General features: G+C 35.8%; 1 protein-coding gene across 1 annotated transcript; it reads left to right on the top strand.

Annotated features, from left to right (window-relative positions):
• Positions 1-9,921: 9,921 nt before the first annotated feature.
• LOC113319232 (serine carboxypeptidase-like 32) lies at positions 9,922-13,192 on the top strand. Its single transcript, XM_026567504.1, has 10 exons — positions 9,922-10,296; positions 10,608-10,715; positions 10,839-10,934; positions 11,058-11,150; positions 11,408-11,493; positions 11,602-11,895; positions 11,981-12,111; positions 12,419-12,514; positions 12,614-12,719; positions 12,887-13,192. The coding sequence occupies exons 1-10, from the start codon at positions 9,957-9,959 to the stop codon at positions 13,034-13,036; spliced, it is 1,500 nt and encodes a 499-aa protein (XP_026423289.1). The 5' UTR covers positions 9,922-9,956; the 3' UTR covers positions 13,037-13,192.
• The last annotated feature ends 4,029 nt before the right edge of the window (positions 13,193-17,221 follow it).

The following is a 17,221-nucleotide window of genomic DNA, read 5'->3' as shown; positions in this document are numbered from 1 at the left end:
AATGCAGAAAAACCCCGGTACCTTGTCCAGAATTGAATACTCTCAGGATTAAGCCGCTACACAAAATTAAACCAACTTCGTATAGTTGAGACCAAGCAACTAAACCTATAGTTCACCTAGTTCCGTCTGTATTCCCACGTCTCCAACTTATGAATAAGTCACGTACTTGGAACAATTCCTTTGGTTCGTATTCCAAACAGTAAAGTAACAACAAATATGTTTGGTATCAACTCTCTTCAACCAAGTGATGTGAGTTAGACAAAGGCTCTTCTGTTTATCTCAAATAAACTCATTCGTCAGGTTCTTAGATCTATCTTATGTTCAACTACCAAAATAATTGTTAAGATTTTGCAATCAATACTTTTAATCACAAAGAATTGTATTGATGCCGATCTACACAATTAATCAATCCAATCTACCACAAGGATAAATCGATTATAGTTGGATCCTCTTATACCGAAACAAGTATTGTGCACACCAAAGATTATGAACCTCAAATCAGAAATCTTAAATATCTTCTTTGTCTTCAAATCTTCTTAGATCTTCAATAAACACCTGCACACAACAACTTAAATTTCTTGTGATCAATCACACACAGAACGAAGTCTATTAACAATGGATTATCACAAGATCGTCTTTATCACTAACAACAGTCTAAAGATCCCTGTAGAAACTTCGATCTAGTTTGAGTGAATCTTAAATCAGAAGAGAAGATTCTCAAGCATAAACAAAAAGGGTGCAATCAAAGTTCAACCACCGTTAGTGAATCAATCAATCGAAAACACATGATAAACCGCAATTATGTAGTTTCCCACCAACGGTACTCGTAGAGCTTCTCAATACCAAAGAAGACTTTAAACTGAGCGGCAGTAAGAGATTTCGCCTAATTATGTTACTCTCCAATCTGTATAGGCGGCTTCACTAGTAACAACACAACCGAGGAAGTTTGCTGTCACGAAGGATTGGTTTGATAGAAATGCAAACTTCAAGTATTTATAGACAAGGAAGTTTGGACACCAAGGAATTTCCAAAACCGAAAATATTCTCAAGATATGCAATATAATTTCAAATTCGGTTTCCATAATTCCTGGAAATGCTCTGTCCAAAATAATGACCGAAAATCTCTTTGGAAAATCTCGACTAATAAATGCACATTACTAACTCTCATTATCCTAAAATAAAATTAAGACCTTAATTAAAAGATTATTAACTTATTTATGTTTCGATCTTGGGATTTTCTTCTATCAGCTATTAAGGAATAACTTTGAACAATAAAAGATAAACATTACTTCTTGTGTTCAAAGTGTGTCGACATCCTTACTTTGTAAGTCCTCTTTCATACTTACACCCTTGAAACCGATTTGCCACACTTCCAAACAAGTTTAGAAATTGTTCATCTGACTTTCAAGAACTATGTGATTGATCAAGAACAGTCAATCACAAATCATGGGTTTATCGGTTCTACCAAAACAAGTTTTTGTTCTACCTCCATGTGAGTATTGTACATAGTCACACTAGCTTTCCAAAATTCGATTGACTAGGTACTAGGATCGGTTCCCCACATATATATGGTATCTAACTTATATGTGTTGCACATGTCCATAGGATCGGTTCCCCTTTGACTAAAAACATGTTGCACATGTCCATAGGATCGGTTCCCCTTTCTGCTATAAACCTTGTTGCACCTCATACAAGGATCGATTCCCCTTGTATGTGTTGCACCTCTTACTAGGATCGGTTCCCCTTTACCCATATTCGGTCAACCACAAATCACAAATCACAAACTCGATCATACCTCACAGGTGATTACTTAAGATCGGTTTCACCAATAAAAGTCATACCAATACATAAGTCAGGCCTTTGTGAATAGTTTTACCAAGAACACAAACAAGTCGTGAGCGGTTATACTAAATCACACATATTGGATATTCACAAGATATGCAATGAATAAAAATCCCAATAACGCCTGGAGATTTCCTTTTCGATTCATAAACAAGTTTATGAACTTACTTCCTTAAAACACATGTAAAACATTGTTTCCTAGGATGAAATCCTCACCTCATACCCATACATAATTACAATAGCATTTAAACGATTATGTCGATATCTTATCTATGAAGTTTAATGGTTAAGCAATAAACCTCGTATTGTATTCCTTAATACTATGTCTATCTAGAGTGCAAACATGCTTCGCAGTTTTGTTTTCAATATGCACGACTTGAAAGATACGTTAGGGAATGAAACAGTTCAAGTCAAATATCACTAACTTCAAGAGGAAGGATGATGTTGTCGTTGTAGCTTCTTACTTCTTCACTTCTTCAAGTCTTCGCAATACTTGTAATGTCTCATATCCTAAAACTTTCAAGCTAACCTATACGAAGTTGACTCTAGTACATAATCAAGCGACTCTTAAAATGAGTTTTGATTCACTAAAATATGATAACCAAACTTGACATACCAACACTTGGTGGGTTCAACCTTGCTATGCTCTAACATGATAAGCGCTTAAGTATTATTTGCGTTCGTCACTGACCAAAACATGAATAAACTATTTTGAGAATTGCAGTATTGATCTCTCCAAGATTACACTTTATGCATATACTTCTCAGGACTCTGTAAGATGCTCTCTAGGAATCGTCTTTCCTCCTTGATTGCGTAACTTCCAGGAATAAGTTTGTGAACTTTAATCTCTACGTCCGTACATGACTAGGGAAGATATAAGTCTACCTTTGAGTCATATCGCATAAATTGTCCTCTTTGTTCGTAAATGGACTAGAGAACAGTTTTGTCGATGATTATTTTTCTGACCTCTTCAATAGTCTTCTGTACCTGCACAATAACAAACTTGATTCCTGACTTATGATAAATCACACAAAGAACGGAGTCTGTTAACAATGGATGATCACAAGTCAATGTTAAACTCGTGATCTTGTTTGAGTGACCCTATGTCAGAAGAGAAGGATCTCAAGAATAATCAAACTAGGTGCAATCAAAGTTTCAACAACCGTTAGTCAATCAAATAAATAATCGAAACTAAATAACAATGCTCTTGTCTAGTTTCCTACCAACAGTATTTGGTAGAGCTTCTTGATCCCAAAGAAGTCTTTAAATGAGCGGACGTAAGAGATTTCGCCTAATTAAGGTACTTTCCTCTCTGGTATAATATTACTAGTAGTCGGATCCGCCAGAAATAATGAAGTTTACCTGGATGAGGATAAATTGCAAAAAGAACAAATTTCTCTATTTATAGACCATGGTTGTTTGGAAAACATGGAAATTCCAAAACTGAAAGATTCTCAAGATATATATGCAATAAAGTACCTAATTTCGGTTTTCATATTTCCAACTAATATCCAACCTGTAATTTCGAAATCTCTCTTTAGAAAATATCTAATATTAGTTTAACAATTAATTCATATAGCTTTTCTAGAGATATGTTTTGATTTCTGGAAAATCAAAAACATATAATTCGAAAATCTTCATTAAAAGATTCTCAATATTTCGGTTTAGGATCACCTTCAGTATCAAGGAATATCTTTGAACAATCAATGATAAGAATTATGTACATGTTCAAATTATGTCAACATATAGAACTTTCCTTTCTAGCAAACCCTAATTCCAAACTTACACAAAACCGTAAGGTGATATGTGAATGTTGAAATTCAGTTTTGCTCTTGGGACCGGTTCTACCATGAATCCCAACATATGTTAGGATTGGTTCTACCAAGTCTCCAAATATAGGTAGGGATCAGTCTACCATGACTCCCAACAAAAGATAGGATTGGTTCTACCAAGTATCCTAATATAGGTAGGGATCGATTCTACCATGATTCCCTACAAAAGCTAGGATCGATTCTACCAAGACTCCCAATATAGGTAGGGATCGGTTCTATTATGATTCCCAACAAAAGATAGGATCGATTCTACCAAGTATCCCAAGATATGTGGGGGTCGGTTCTACCTTGACTCTCAACATAAGTTAAGATCGATTCTACCTGAATTCCCACCTTAGGTTCTAATTGGCCATCCAAAAGATCTTCATAGAAAACCAGACCAAAACACCTACTGATTTCTTTTCGATTACGAAGCAAGTTCGTATATTTACTCCCTAACTTATATAATGAAACATAGTTTCCTAGGATGAAATCACACCTAGATCCAATACACAATCAAGTAACAAGTTACATAGTGAAAAAGCGGGGGTCTAACAACACCACCAATATTTCGATTAGCAATCTGTATGGATTAACTCCGAAATACTTTGCTAGAGAATCAACTAGACAGTCAGACTCAATCTAGATAAAAGTATCTCAAGGAGTTAATATCTCTCTCTTGATTTGATTTTTACTCAAGCTAAAAACAATAGCGAGTCTTTATCAAATACAAGGAATACTTGGACGGTACCAAAGACCAATGTCCAAGGATCAATCAATATCAATCAACAACCAAAGGTTGAATTTCCAATTGATGATTACGAACACACAACCTGTATTATTTCAATTATATAAAATATAATGCGGAAAAGAAATATCACAGACACCATAAATTTTGTTAACGAGGAAACCGCAAATGCAGAAAAACCGCGGGACCTAGTCCATATTGAATACACACTGTATATTAAGCCGCCACAGACACTAGCCTACTGCAAACTAACTTCGGACTGGACTATAGTTGAACCCCAATCAGTCTCCCACAGATCCAAGGTACAGTTTTACTCCTATGCCTCTGATCCCAGCAGGATACTACGCACTTGATTCCCTTAGCTGATCTTACCCACAACCAAGAGTTGTTGTAACCCAAAATCACAGACTTGATTATAAACAGATCTGTCTCACACAGAAAAGTCTATAAAAGGATAAATCTGTCTCCCACAGATAAACCCTAGGTTTTGTTCCGTCTTTAGATATAAAATCAAGGTAACATGAACCAATTGATAACCCGGTCTTCTATTCCCGAAGAACATCCTAGATTAATCAATCACCTCTCTACAATCCTTCCTGACTACACAAGCGGATTGTCGAGGAATCACAAACAATGAGACGAAGATGTTTGTGACTTATATATCTTGCCTACCGGAGAACTCTCACGATCTCAAGCCAATCAATCGATTGTACTCGTATGATAGAAGATGCAAGATCATATCACACAACTACGATAAAGTAGTATCGGTCTGGCTTCACAATCCCAATGAAGTCTTTAAGTCCTTAACCTGATTTTAGAAAAGAAAATCAAAGGTTAATGGAGATCGACTCTAGCGGGCGCACTAGTAGCACACAGACGTGTGGGTATTAGTTTTGCACAATGCTAGATGTCTCCTTTATATAGCCTTCCAATCAGCGTTTTGCCTTAGTTACAAAGCAATCCATGTTTACCGTTAGATGAAAACCTGATTTATATTCAAGCTAATATTTCTCAACCGTTAGATCAAAAACTTAGCTTGTCACACACACTTGGGTAGACGTTTATTGGGTTTGTGAAAACCATGCCCAAACGTGTACATGTATGTTGGTTCAACATAGTAACCCAAAAGGTTAACCATATGAGCATTTCATATTAACCTTGTTCTTCTTCACCATAACTAGTTCAACTGACTCAAATGAACTAGTTACAGAGTTGTTCAATTGCTATGAGATCTTATGTAACTACACAAGACACAATTGAAATAAAGATGTTTCGATTCGATTGAATCGTCTCATGAACATTATAGCCACGGTTTTCATAAAGCATTCCTTAGTAATTTAATGTTTCATATTCAGAGCACATCTTTAGATCCTAACCTCTTAAGTTCACAAACAAGTTCGCGGACTTAAGTTAATCGGTTGAGTTTTCCAAACTCAGCAGAAATTCTCGGGATGAGAACTTTCGCCAGTTCGCGGACTTAGCACACAGACGAGTTTTGAAAATCCCAGCAGAAATTCTCGGTCGAGAACTTCCGACAGTTCGCGGACTTGGCAAGCCAATTCCACAGTCCTCCTGATTTCTCTTGATCAACAAAGTTCGAAAACTTCGGTTCAAGGAATACATGGTTATGTAATCTAAACTCTCATTTCAATCATTGAGACATTCTCAGAGGACGCTATGTAGCCGTTATTCACATACCGATTCACGTCAGAGCAATTCTCAAAGTGATTGAAACTTTTCATGACTTTCGTTACTAGGTGAAGATAAACTTGATCAAAGCGAAACGCTTTACCAACACACGATTTCGAGATAAAAGATAAGCAATGAATGCTCAGATCGAAATGTCAAATGTGTATGATCTAGTCTATATAACATACGACTTTTGTCTCATAAGAAGTAGGAGATAGAAGAGATAGACTTTTGAGTGATAGATAAGTTCAAGTCTCCACATACCTTTTTGTTGATGAAGTTTCACGGTTCCTTGTATAGATCTTCGTCGTTGTATGATGAATCGCCATGAAGTCCTTGATCTCAACTACACTTTTTTATCCTAGTCCGAGACTTAGCTATGTAGGCTAGAAATCAAGACTTATAGTTTTGATCACTAACATTGACAAACATGCTTGAGATAGCAACGCATGCGAGGTTGACCGAGCTATGCTCTAACACATAGATTATGTCGATGTTGCGTTTGCGAAGTTCAAAAGATAAACATTATACTTCGTAACTCAATATACTTCCTTGACACTTTGATCATACTAATATGACCAAGTCTAATACTAGGGTATCATATATATAACCTCGCATGTTATATTTTCAATCTTAAACGACTTGAAAGAAACGATAGGAAAGGAAACAAGTCAAGTGCTCAGTATCACTAACCTTAAGTGGAAGGATGATGTCTTCGTTATAGTCGATACGTCTTCATGTTCTTCAGGTCTTCATAGTAATACTTGTATGTCTCAACATTCCTAGACTTTCTAGTCTAACCTAAACGAAGTTGACTCTAGTAATTTTAATCAAGCGACTGTAATTGAGTTTTGATACTAAATATGACAAGCAAACTTGACATACCAATGCTTGGTGGGTTCAACCGAGCAATGCTCTAACATGTTTTGAATCGCATCAGTACAAATATTGATGAAACATATGGATTTATGATCAAAGAAAAAGAAATTCCCTTACAATATCTCAATCCGCCATAAGAAAACTTCAAATCTCTAAACGTACTATCCTATAAAAGTAGGATTATGGTGAAAAGCCATTGAAATAATATTTCTTTTCTTACCTTGTTTAGCGGGCCCAAGGGGACTTTCTTTTTCTAAAAAGGAATGGGAGGCGTTTTTCCGGCTCTCAAGCTTTCTTTTACCCTACCATAATTTCCCCAGAATTTATGCGGTAGAACTACTTCTGCGCGCAGCCAGCTTTGAATTCGGTGTAAATGTGTCCTCCCCAACTTGATGGTATAATATGGTTCACCCGAGCCACCTTCTTCTGTGAACTCTTTTGGTCCTGAATCCCTACCATCATTGTGAAATTCCAGAAAGTGAGCTGGTCCTTTTCGACTCATAAGGATTCCTGGGTCTCGATGATCTGCAGAGAAATCCTTGCTCGATCTGATCAAAGAAAATTCATACCCGAACAGGAAGGCGGTTAGGGTTTCCTTTTTCCCTTTTCATGTAACCTATACTTACCCAATACCAAAAGATTCATAAAATAAGAATATTATCCCGTCTTTAACTTGGTAATCTATCATCACAACTCATTTAACCAAGGGTGTTATGCAATTATATTGATGGAAATGATAGGCGTTATTTGTGATTTTATCCAAGGTTTAACCATGCTTGTAGAAGGAGCGCATGGGTAGAGGTGTAAAATGTATCGCACGTTTATGGCACATCACAACACGGTAAAATTCGAGTACAACACGTGACCTAGCACGCATAGCACATAATGATCGCTTAGTTGTGTAATGATGTGCCATGTTAATACACGTCACAACACAACATGTGTCACAATACAACACGACATGCGAAAAAAACACGTCACAACATGCATAAAACACTACACAATATGGTGCAATCACATTTTATGTATATTTCACAAAAAAAAATCTTTGTTTTAGCTTATTTTAGACATTTTGTTTTTGTTAAGTTGATTTATTTCTATAATAATACATATAATATCCAAAATGTCTGATTTTTTTTAGGTGTCATAAAATATATATGTGCCGGTATAACACACCATGGTTATTTTTCTGACATGGCAGAGCACAACACGACTTCTAACACAACACGACACAACATGCCAAAATATTGGGCATAACACGGCACGCAGCACAGTAAGCACATAACTTTGTGAGTCGGGTTGCGCTGGGCTAGCACGTTTTACATCTCTATGTAGGGGTATCAGAGATTTGTTCTTGTGTATGTTAGTATATATATCTTCATGCATTCTTTAACATCGTGCAAACTTTGATTACTTGGAATGATTTTTTTTGAAGCAGGAATCAAACACTTGTTTATGGACTAGATTTGTTCCGACTAAAACCTCGAAGTTTAATCTATGGTCTTCCGTCTTTGTTAATATCTTTACTGTTGGTGGATTTTTGCTTTTGGTCTAGCTTTTGTTTCTTGGTCGCCCCCCACGATCATCTAGTATATTCTACAAAGATTTCCGTGAGTGCAACCTTTTACCCTGAATCAGATTCTACTCCAATAGGTGATCCTTAATTATATCTTACTTATATCAATGAGTACAACCTAATTATTCACTAATCAGATTCTACCCCAATAGGTGATCTCAATCATATGTTATTGGTGTGAATGCTTATAAATAAAACAACATGATAGGTGGGATTTATTGGTGTTTTCGATAGATGTTTATGTAGTGCGAAAGTTAGGACCATGAAAGAGATGAATTTATATTGTCACTTTCATTTCTCAACTATGAACTAAAAGTTGAAATCCATGTCATTGTTCAATAACCTGATTTTCTGATTGCTGTTGCGTTTCCTTGCCACCCCAATACCACCCATCATCTTCATTAGTTCTATAACATTATCCCCAGTCAGAATCCACAAGAATTAAACCACAACATAAAACCTATCTATTAACGACAATGATAATGATGATTTGACACTGTAACAAATGACGCATACGGAAGCTCCGTCTGTTGATGTCACATTAACCTTTTTTGAAACTTCCACACTTAACTTAGGCCACTTGATGTACATACCTAATTAACTACATTAGAAGAAGAAAAGGAACCATTATATTTACAGATAACGGAATTCAGCAAAAAGCTATTAGATGGCTCTTTGTGATGTTGAAAGAATATCATGAGAATATACATTTGGATTCTGCTAATGGGATTTTGATACGGCAAAAAAAGTAACTACACTTTTGGGACCGCAAAAAGGGACTAAAATTCACAAGAAGTGTTAGTATTAGAAGTTGAAATCCTATAGGTACCCAGTTAGTTTATCGCACCAATAGCAAAATTATTAAATAATTTAGCTACTCAATTTGCGAAATAAGTATTGCAAATAAGACTGGAAATTAATGATGACACTAACCCAGTTGCTAGTTGTATATTATAAAAGAAGAAAAGAAAAGAAGCTCAAACCGAATACGGCTTCACTCGACTACTTCTTGCACCCCAAGATGATAGTCCTACAAGTACTCCCTCCAGGGTCCAGATCTTGGTCTTATGTCGGGAACTCTATCTCGCGGCCTCAATGATTCATACTGTATATGATACATGCATGTGAATTCAACAATCCACAGATAGAAATGGAGTCTCCACTGACCACTATGACAACCCATGCAAAGAAAAAATAATCATCTTCAATTAATCTTCTACTACCCTTATAACCCACGTCAGATATCACACACATCTTACCAAATTAATCCAGCATACATGCTCCCTTAATGATGACCAGATATATATATTAAGAAACACCAGATATATTAAGAAACTTGAATAACAAATCAAAATTTACCTTATATTGTTTCTTGACCATATTAGTGGATGATTTTTTCCTTTAAATATGGATGAGACTCTATGTGTGTGTTCAATGTATATCATCATCATCTTTTGAAGACATGAGTTTTGTATTTAAGTTTGCGAAACTAGTTTTAGTTTCTTGTCTTGTCCATTCATTAGCGATTGAGGCAGCAGCAAGTCATGGACCTTGGTCGCGTTCAAGAGTAGAATACACTGCGTATCATAATGATCTTGTTACAGATTTACCAACTCAAGCCTTTGCTGATTTCAGACATTATGCTGGTTATGTCACGGTCGAGGAAAAGAATGGCAGGGCTCTTTTTTACTGGTTTTACGAGGCTTCAAGCCAACCTGAGAAGAAACCTTTGGTCCTTTGGTTAAACGGAGGTACAAATTTAATTATGATTTTCTCAGTAGTACTACTGTTCTTTGATTGTGTATTTACTTTAGCCTGGGACGTCACACTTTACAAAACGGAGTAGTTGTTTTACTAGAGTAAGGAAAAAAACTCCGTTGGTTATAGTACCGTGCCTTCCCAAAGAATATTCTACCCCTTGGGTGTAGGCCTCGCACCTTGTTTTTTGAGGGTGCCTGACAATCCACATATGGGACTTTCCGCACTGACTAGCTACTAGACAATGTGCCCAGAAACTGAATATACTCTAATTCCTAAGTTTAATATATAATTTCTGTATCAGGTCCTGGTTGTTCTTCTGTTGGATATGGAGCAACACAAGAGATTGGTCCTTTCATTGTGGATAAAGATGGAACTGGAATCAAGTCCAATCCTTACTCATGGAATAGAGGTTTTGATTCAGCTAATGAATATCTACAACTTACCATACACATATATAATGCATCTGTAATGATGGTATCTCTTATTCTCTTTGCCCACTAAAAACAATTTAACAATTTTTTGATCTTTGCAGAAGCAAACATGTTATTTCTAGAATCCCCAGTTGGAGTTGGTTTTTCTTACTCCAATACATCGTCCGATTATAGCCAGCTTGGAGATGATTTCACAGGTTAGTGAGCGCGCGGTCAATCATAGTAGTACTATTGTTTATGTTCTTTCGACAGTGCATGCTTCGACAACAAACCACTTCTACAATTAACACATGTTTGTTTTTTCTTTGATTTTCTACTAGCCAATGATTCATATAACTTCCTCCAAAAATGGTTCCTCAAGTTCCCATCATATCAAAACCGGAGTTTCTACATTGCTGGAGAAAGTTATGCAGGTTTGAACTACAAGTTAATTTTCCAAATAGTTTGCTTCATATGCTGCCAATTTTTGCAGTCATTGCACAATGACTGCAAATTTTCACAGAAAAATTAGCCTGTTTTTCTTGCCTTTTGGAATGGCAGTAAAAATTCGCAGCAAAAGTTGGCCAGACCAAGTAGCTGCGAATTTGTCGGACTGCAATTTTTTTGCATTCCGGAGTAAATGTTGAACTGTTGTATCTATTTACTGATGCACATGATTATGAATTGACAGGCAAGTATGTTCCTGAACTGGCCGAGTTAATTTATGACATGAAAAAGAAAAATCCTTCGGTGTATATTGATCTAAAAGGTTTCTTGGTAATAAAAAATCTTTCACTTTATTTGTTAATTGATCATATGAAATTTGTATATATGCATACACAGTATTTCTTACTTTTCTTTTTAAACATCATGAAACAAATGTAGTTGGGAAACCCTGAAACATCAAATGCTGAAGATTGGCAAGGTCTGGTGGATTATGCTTGGAGTCATGCTATAGTTTCTGAGGAAACCCACAAAACTATACTTCAAAACTGTGATTTTAAAAGAAATGATACGTGGGATAATAAAAAATGTACTAATGCTGTAGACGAAGTATTCACTCAGTATAAAGTGATTGATATATATAGTATATACACTCCAGCTTGTACCACTGTTCCGGTTGTACCTGAGTTCAAATCAATGGCACAAGTCATGTATAAATCCAAGTCTGCTAACATGGTGAGTGCTACTTGGCTATTGCGATTACAATTTGAATATGATTATATCTATGACGATTTTTATATAAAAATGTCTTTTAATGTAGATGCCGAGGACTATTGGTGGTTATGATCCATGCCTTGATAATTATGCAACAGTGTTCTACAATAGAGCTGATGTTCAGAAGGCCCTGCATGTTAGTGATGGCCGTCAACTAAAGAAATGGAGCATATGCAAGTAATTACTATTTACCTCTTTTCTCTACAGTACTTAAAACTAACTGACTTAAAATAGGAGTTGATAAATAAAGCTTACTTAAAATTAGTGCGCACTCAAAGGTTCAGGCGACGAGTTCAGGCGACGACTAGTATATTATATCAGCTAAATTTCTTCTAGATATATGTCAACGATAAATTGCTGTTAAAGATTATAAAGCTGAGAGTTTTATTTTTGACTTCTGTACATTACATGCTCTCATCAAGGTGAGGCATATATTATAGAAGAGTACTGAATCTTAGCTTCTTTTTTTTATATGGCTGCGCAGTGATACAATATTCAACAATTGGCCAGATTCAAGACCTTCAGTTCTTCCCATATATAAGAAGCTTATTGAAGCAGGGCTCAGAATTTGGGTTTACAGGTAATTGGAGTCATTATTAATGTATCCATAACAATTAAAATTGGCCATGATCAATGTAGTTAACTTGACGTGTATAATTTGTGATGGACTATATTTCAGTGGAGATACGGATGGGAGAGTTCCAGTATTGTCAACAAGATACAGTTTAGATACTCTGGGTCTACCAATCACTAAGCCGTGGAGACCTTGGTATCACCAGAAACAGGTAATGGTTAAATCAATGCTACATTTGGAGAACCAAATAACATTCTCTCAGGATTGATTTGTTTCGCAAGCTCGCATATAAGCTACTCCCTTAGTTATAAAGTAGGTCAACTAATAATGAGACGGAGGTAGTATTTGGCAAGATGTTAATGTATATATGTTGTGCAGGTAAGCGGGTGGGTGCAAGAATACAAGGGAGTAACGTTCGCAACATTTAGGGAAGCTGGACATGCAGTGCCATTATTCAAGCCCAGCGAGTCTTTGGCTTTCTTTTCTTACTTCCTCTCTGGAGTATCTCCACCTTCAAAACCCTTTTGATGAAGTTAGTAACTAGACATATAGCATGTAAAATGACGTGTTTATTACCATTGATCACTTTGCATCAGTTTTGAGTGAACCTAATTGCGATTTATTATCAAAACTGTCATAAAATGTATGATAATATATATAATTAATATGGGGATGTTATAAATACCCTCGATACCTTATTCGTGGCTCCATATTTACATGTATTTTTTTCTTCTTCTTTTTGCTGGTGTCTTGGGAAGGGTGTCTGAATTACTATTTGACAAAAGATAAATGTACCAAAAGACATCTAATCATTTGAAAAAAAAAATCGAATAAAAGGAACAAATATATCACATACATAGAAACAAAGTTTACATCATGAGCTAGGTGAGAAAGTGTTACCGGATATAACCACCATTCCTCGCTAAGATTAAACTTTCGAATAACTTTAATTAGTTAAAGTATCAAACTTTCGAACAACTTTAATTATTTAAAGCATCAACAGTTTTATTAGCATTTCTATGTACATATATACAAGTCCACCCAGAGTTACACTGCTGATTATATAAGTAATACACGTATTTAACAGAGAAGTGGATTTCCAAGGAGGAAGAGGCAAACCAACAGTTATAAAGAGAACTCGATTTTTACAGTCTGATTCAAATATGACCTTATTCCACTTGTGATCTTTAATCCAAAGCTTAGCTTCTAGAAGAGACCAAGTTTTTGCCTGATTGGCATGTAATACCCGCTTAAGAACTTTCTTTTCTGCGACATATGTCCATGCAGAGTTTCTCATTATCATAGCAATTCCAGCTAAATGGAAAGATTTTCAAAATAAAGCATCCACATTAATCTTTAAAGCAACTGATGGTGGAGGAATCCAATGATGCCCATGACCTACTGGTTTGATAATATGCATAATGTGATGACATGCGAAATCAGTAGTTGCTACATCAGTTAACTAGTTAAAAAGTGGACATAACACAGAGTGAATATTAACAGTTGCCGTCGAAAAAGAACTTGACATCGAAACTTCTAGATATGTACCAAAAAGTTGTTGTAATTCCACGGATATAAGGAGCATCAGAGTAAAATTAATTGTCGCATCTAAAGAAGTCCAAGTCAGTAAGAGTCTGAAAATGTTGAGGAAGACAAGCTTTCCATATGAATTTTGCAACAGGAAAATCAAAGAAGTAGATGGTTCGATCTTCAATGTGATTTGTATTACATAGCATACGGTTCATATCAGACATACCAGCCTGATGTAAGTTGGCTCTAACAGATAAAGAATTGTGAATGAACTTCCATAGGAATATCTGCAACTTATAAATGATGTGTAATTTCCAGAATTTTAACTAAAACTTGGTACGAAAAGAAGAAGTTGTTGGTGTTGAATTGATAATGCATACTTGGTTGTAAGTATATTTTGTTGTAAAGTTACCAGTTGAAGCGAGTGGCCACAATAAAGTATCTTCATGTTGTAGATCAAGTTGAATGGTTAAAATAGGGTTTGCCCGAAGAGGCGTAACAAAATGATGCAACAGAGGTATATTCTATTGATAAGTACCTGAAATGGTATTTAATTCATCCAATTTATATAGTGTAGAAGTTTTACTAGGAATCAAGTTATATTTCCATATGTTAATTGAATTACCATTACCAATCTGCTACTTGCTCAACTGTTGAATGATTTGAACAACATGAACTATGGTCTGCCATATCCAACTGGATTTCTTATTAAATGGTAGTGTTTCATACTTTAAATTATGAGAGGGAAAGTATTTACTTATTAATAACTAAGTTCAGGTTCTTTTGAATTACGAATCAGGTTCCAAGCAAGTTTTGCTAACATAGCAAAGCTATAATTAATGAGTTACATGTTTCAAAACCTAATCCTCCTAGTCTTTCGGGAAGACACATTTTATTCTAGTTTATGAAGTGTTTGTCATTATGATGAGGAGAATTATTCCACCAGTAGCTTGTCTGAATACGATCCATTTGTTGCATAGTTGAGTGAGGTATTTTGAAAACTTGCATACAATATAACTCATAGTGCTTAAAACGGAATTAAGTTGAGTAGCCTTATCATCTTGATTTATGATTTTACTAAGGGTTAATTGGTGTTTGATACTTACATTTTATCCGGTTTTGGTGTTTGGTCTAACTTTTATCCAACTTAAAAGTTGGAACTTTATAACGTTGACTTTGGTTGACTCTGGTAAGTTTGATTTTAATCAAATTTATCATCTTAATATTTATGCATTTACTATTTTATCCTTCACGTGTTAAATATTTGGTGGTGAAATGGGAGAAGATGGTCGTGAATCAATCAGTTGGGGAAGTTTTTGACTGAAAATCAAGAATTGATCAAGAACCTGATTAACGTGCATTATTAGAAAACAGCTTGTTTAAAAAATTGACTCATAATTATAAAATCATATTTTTAACGGATTTAGACAAATTGGAATCTTCGATGGGAATCAGAAATAATCATCTTTTGAATTGTAGGACTCGGGTCTCCAATTATCTTAATTTCTAAAATTTCTTCTCATCCATCATTCATAATCATTAGCAGACCCCCAAAACATCAAAGTCACCTCCACTCATTACTTATATCAACGCACCGACCATCATTCGTTCTACTAGTTTTCCGACAAATATAGTTAATACGAAAGGTCATGTATCCACAAGAATCCGATTTATTGCCCATTTAAAGATAGTCACTGTGACGACGAGGGGGTCTGTATGTGATCCTCCCTAACTTGGGGCTTATACCGCTGAAATATAATAGGTTGCTTTTGTCGTTCTTCTAGAGGTGAAACTTTTGATACACTGTGAATCTCCTTCCCACTTCGATCACGCTTGTGCACCCTACACATGATATTACCATGGAAGTTTTCAATTATTCTCGCATAATGGATTATTGAGTTACATCGCAGATATTCAGTTCCACGCTCAATTTCGATGCGATATACTTTGCCTTGTTGTTGTGCTTGAGGTTGGGCTTCTGGTTGTATTGGAGGTGGTGGTGGTGGTGGTGATGCTTAAAAATGATCTAGTTTCCCTTGTTCTATCATACACAGTACAATTCTCTGAAAAAATCCTTGGAATTATTAGTTGTGTGTCCATGGAATCTATGGTACATGCAGAACTCATTACTTCACCTGCCTGGAGGTGGTTCTACTCCCATATTTGGTGGCACGGGAATGTCTTCGCACAAAACTATTGTTTGTAAAATATTTTCTATTGAGGTATTTAATTTCGGGAGCTTCACATCTTCAAACCTGGGTGCATTAGGCAATCTTTCACCTAATCGGTGATCATTGTATCTTCCTCGTTGCGGTGAACTTTCCCCTTGTTGCATATAGTTATTGTACCAACCTTCATTTCGTCTTGACATTTCCGCTTGATGATGTTGTTTACCATCTAAGTATGCATTTGCTATTTCGAGCCGAGTTTACTCGCCTATTTTTTTCTCGAAATATATGTTGGTAAGATTTTGCTTTAACCACTTTCATCTTTACCCGTGACGAAAGTTATGATGACGTTTCAATCTTGAAAATAGCTTTGATGACGATAGTCGTGAATAACGATTGTTATAACATTATAGAAGAATGTTTCAATGATTGAAATGTAAAGTTGAGATTACCAACTATGGATATAAGCATTTATAGTGTGTTCGCACATTAGTGTATAAATCCATGTGCCAGAAACCAAGTGTGTGCATATGTGTGCATAAGGTATTGGTGAAGGAGACAGGTTGGGTACGCGTACCCGTACGCATACCATCGGAAGTTTTCCAACCGAAAATTTCTGCTGAGTTTGTAGTTTGCAAACTAGTAAACCAGTCACCTTAGGTACGCATACCCGTACGCGTACCCACGGAAGTTTTCGAACTGAAAATTTCTGCTGAGGTTGTAAACTCAAATCCGGTAGCTAAGGTACGCATACCCGTGCGCGTACCCAAGCTGGTTATTTCTCAAATCGGTAGTTCATGAACTTAAAACAATAAATTATAAGGAATGCAATCTTTGCAAACCGTGGGTATGTTGTTCATGAATTGATTTAAATGGATCAAGCCGATTTTGTTTCAATTGTGTCTATGAATAAAGACCTAAGCAATTGAATAACTCTTCAACTAGTTCTTATGAGTCATTTGAACTAGTTATGAGAAAGATGAATACGGTTCATATGAAAGTGCTCATATGGCTA

This window comes from Papaver somniferum, chromosome 10, assembly GCF_003573695.1.
Source record: "Papaver somniferum cultivar HN1 chromosome 10, ASM357369v1, whole genome shotgun sequence".
In the NCBI taxonomy this organism is placed as follows: domain Eukaryota; kingdom Viridiplantae; phylum Streptophyta; class Magnoliopsida; order Ranunculales; family Papaveraceae; genus Papaver; species Papaver somniferum.
This window is presented reverse-complemented; position numbering and strand designations above follow the sequence as displayed.

Coding starts and splice junctions, on each gene's coding strand:
- LOC113319232 (XM_026567504.1), top strand. CDS start 9,957: ATGAGACTCTATGTGTGTGTTCAATGTATATCATCATCATCTTTTGAA. Junction 10,297..10,607: donor GGTCCTTTGGTTAAACGGAG/GTACAAATTTAA, acceptor TTTCTGTATCAG/GTCCTGGTTGTTCTTCTGTT. Junction 11,896..11,980: donor AATCCAAGTCTGCTAACATG/GTGAGTGCTACT, acceptor CTTTTAATGTAG/ATGCCGAGGACTATTGGTGG.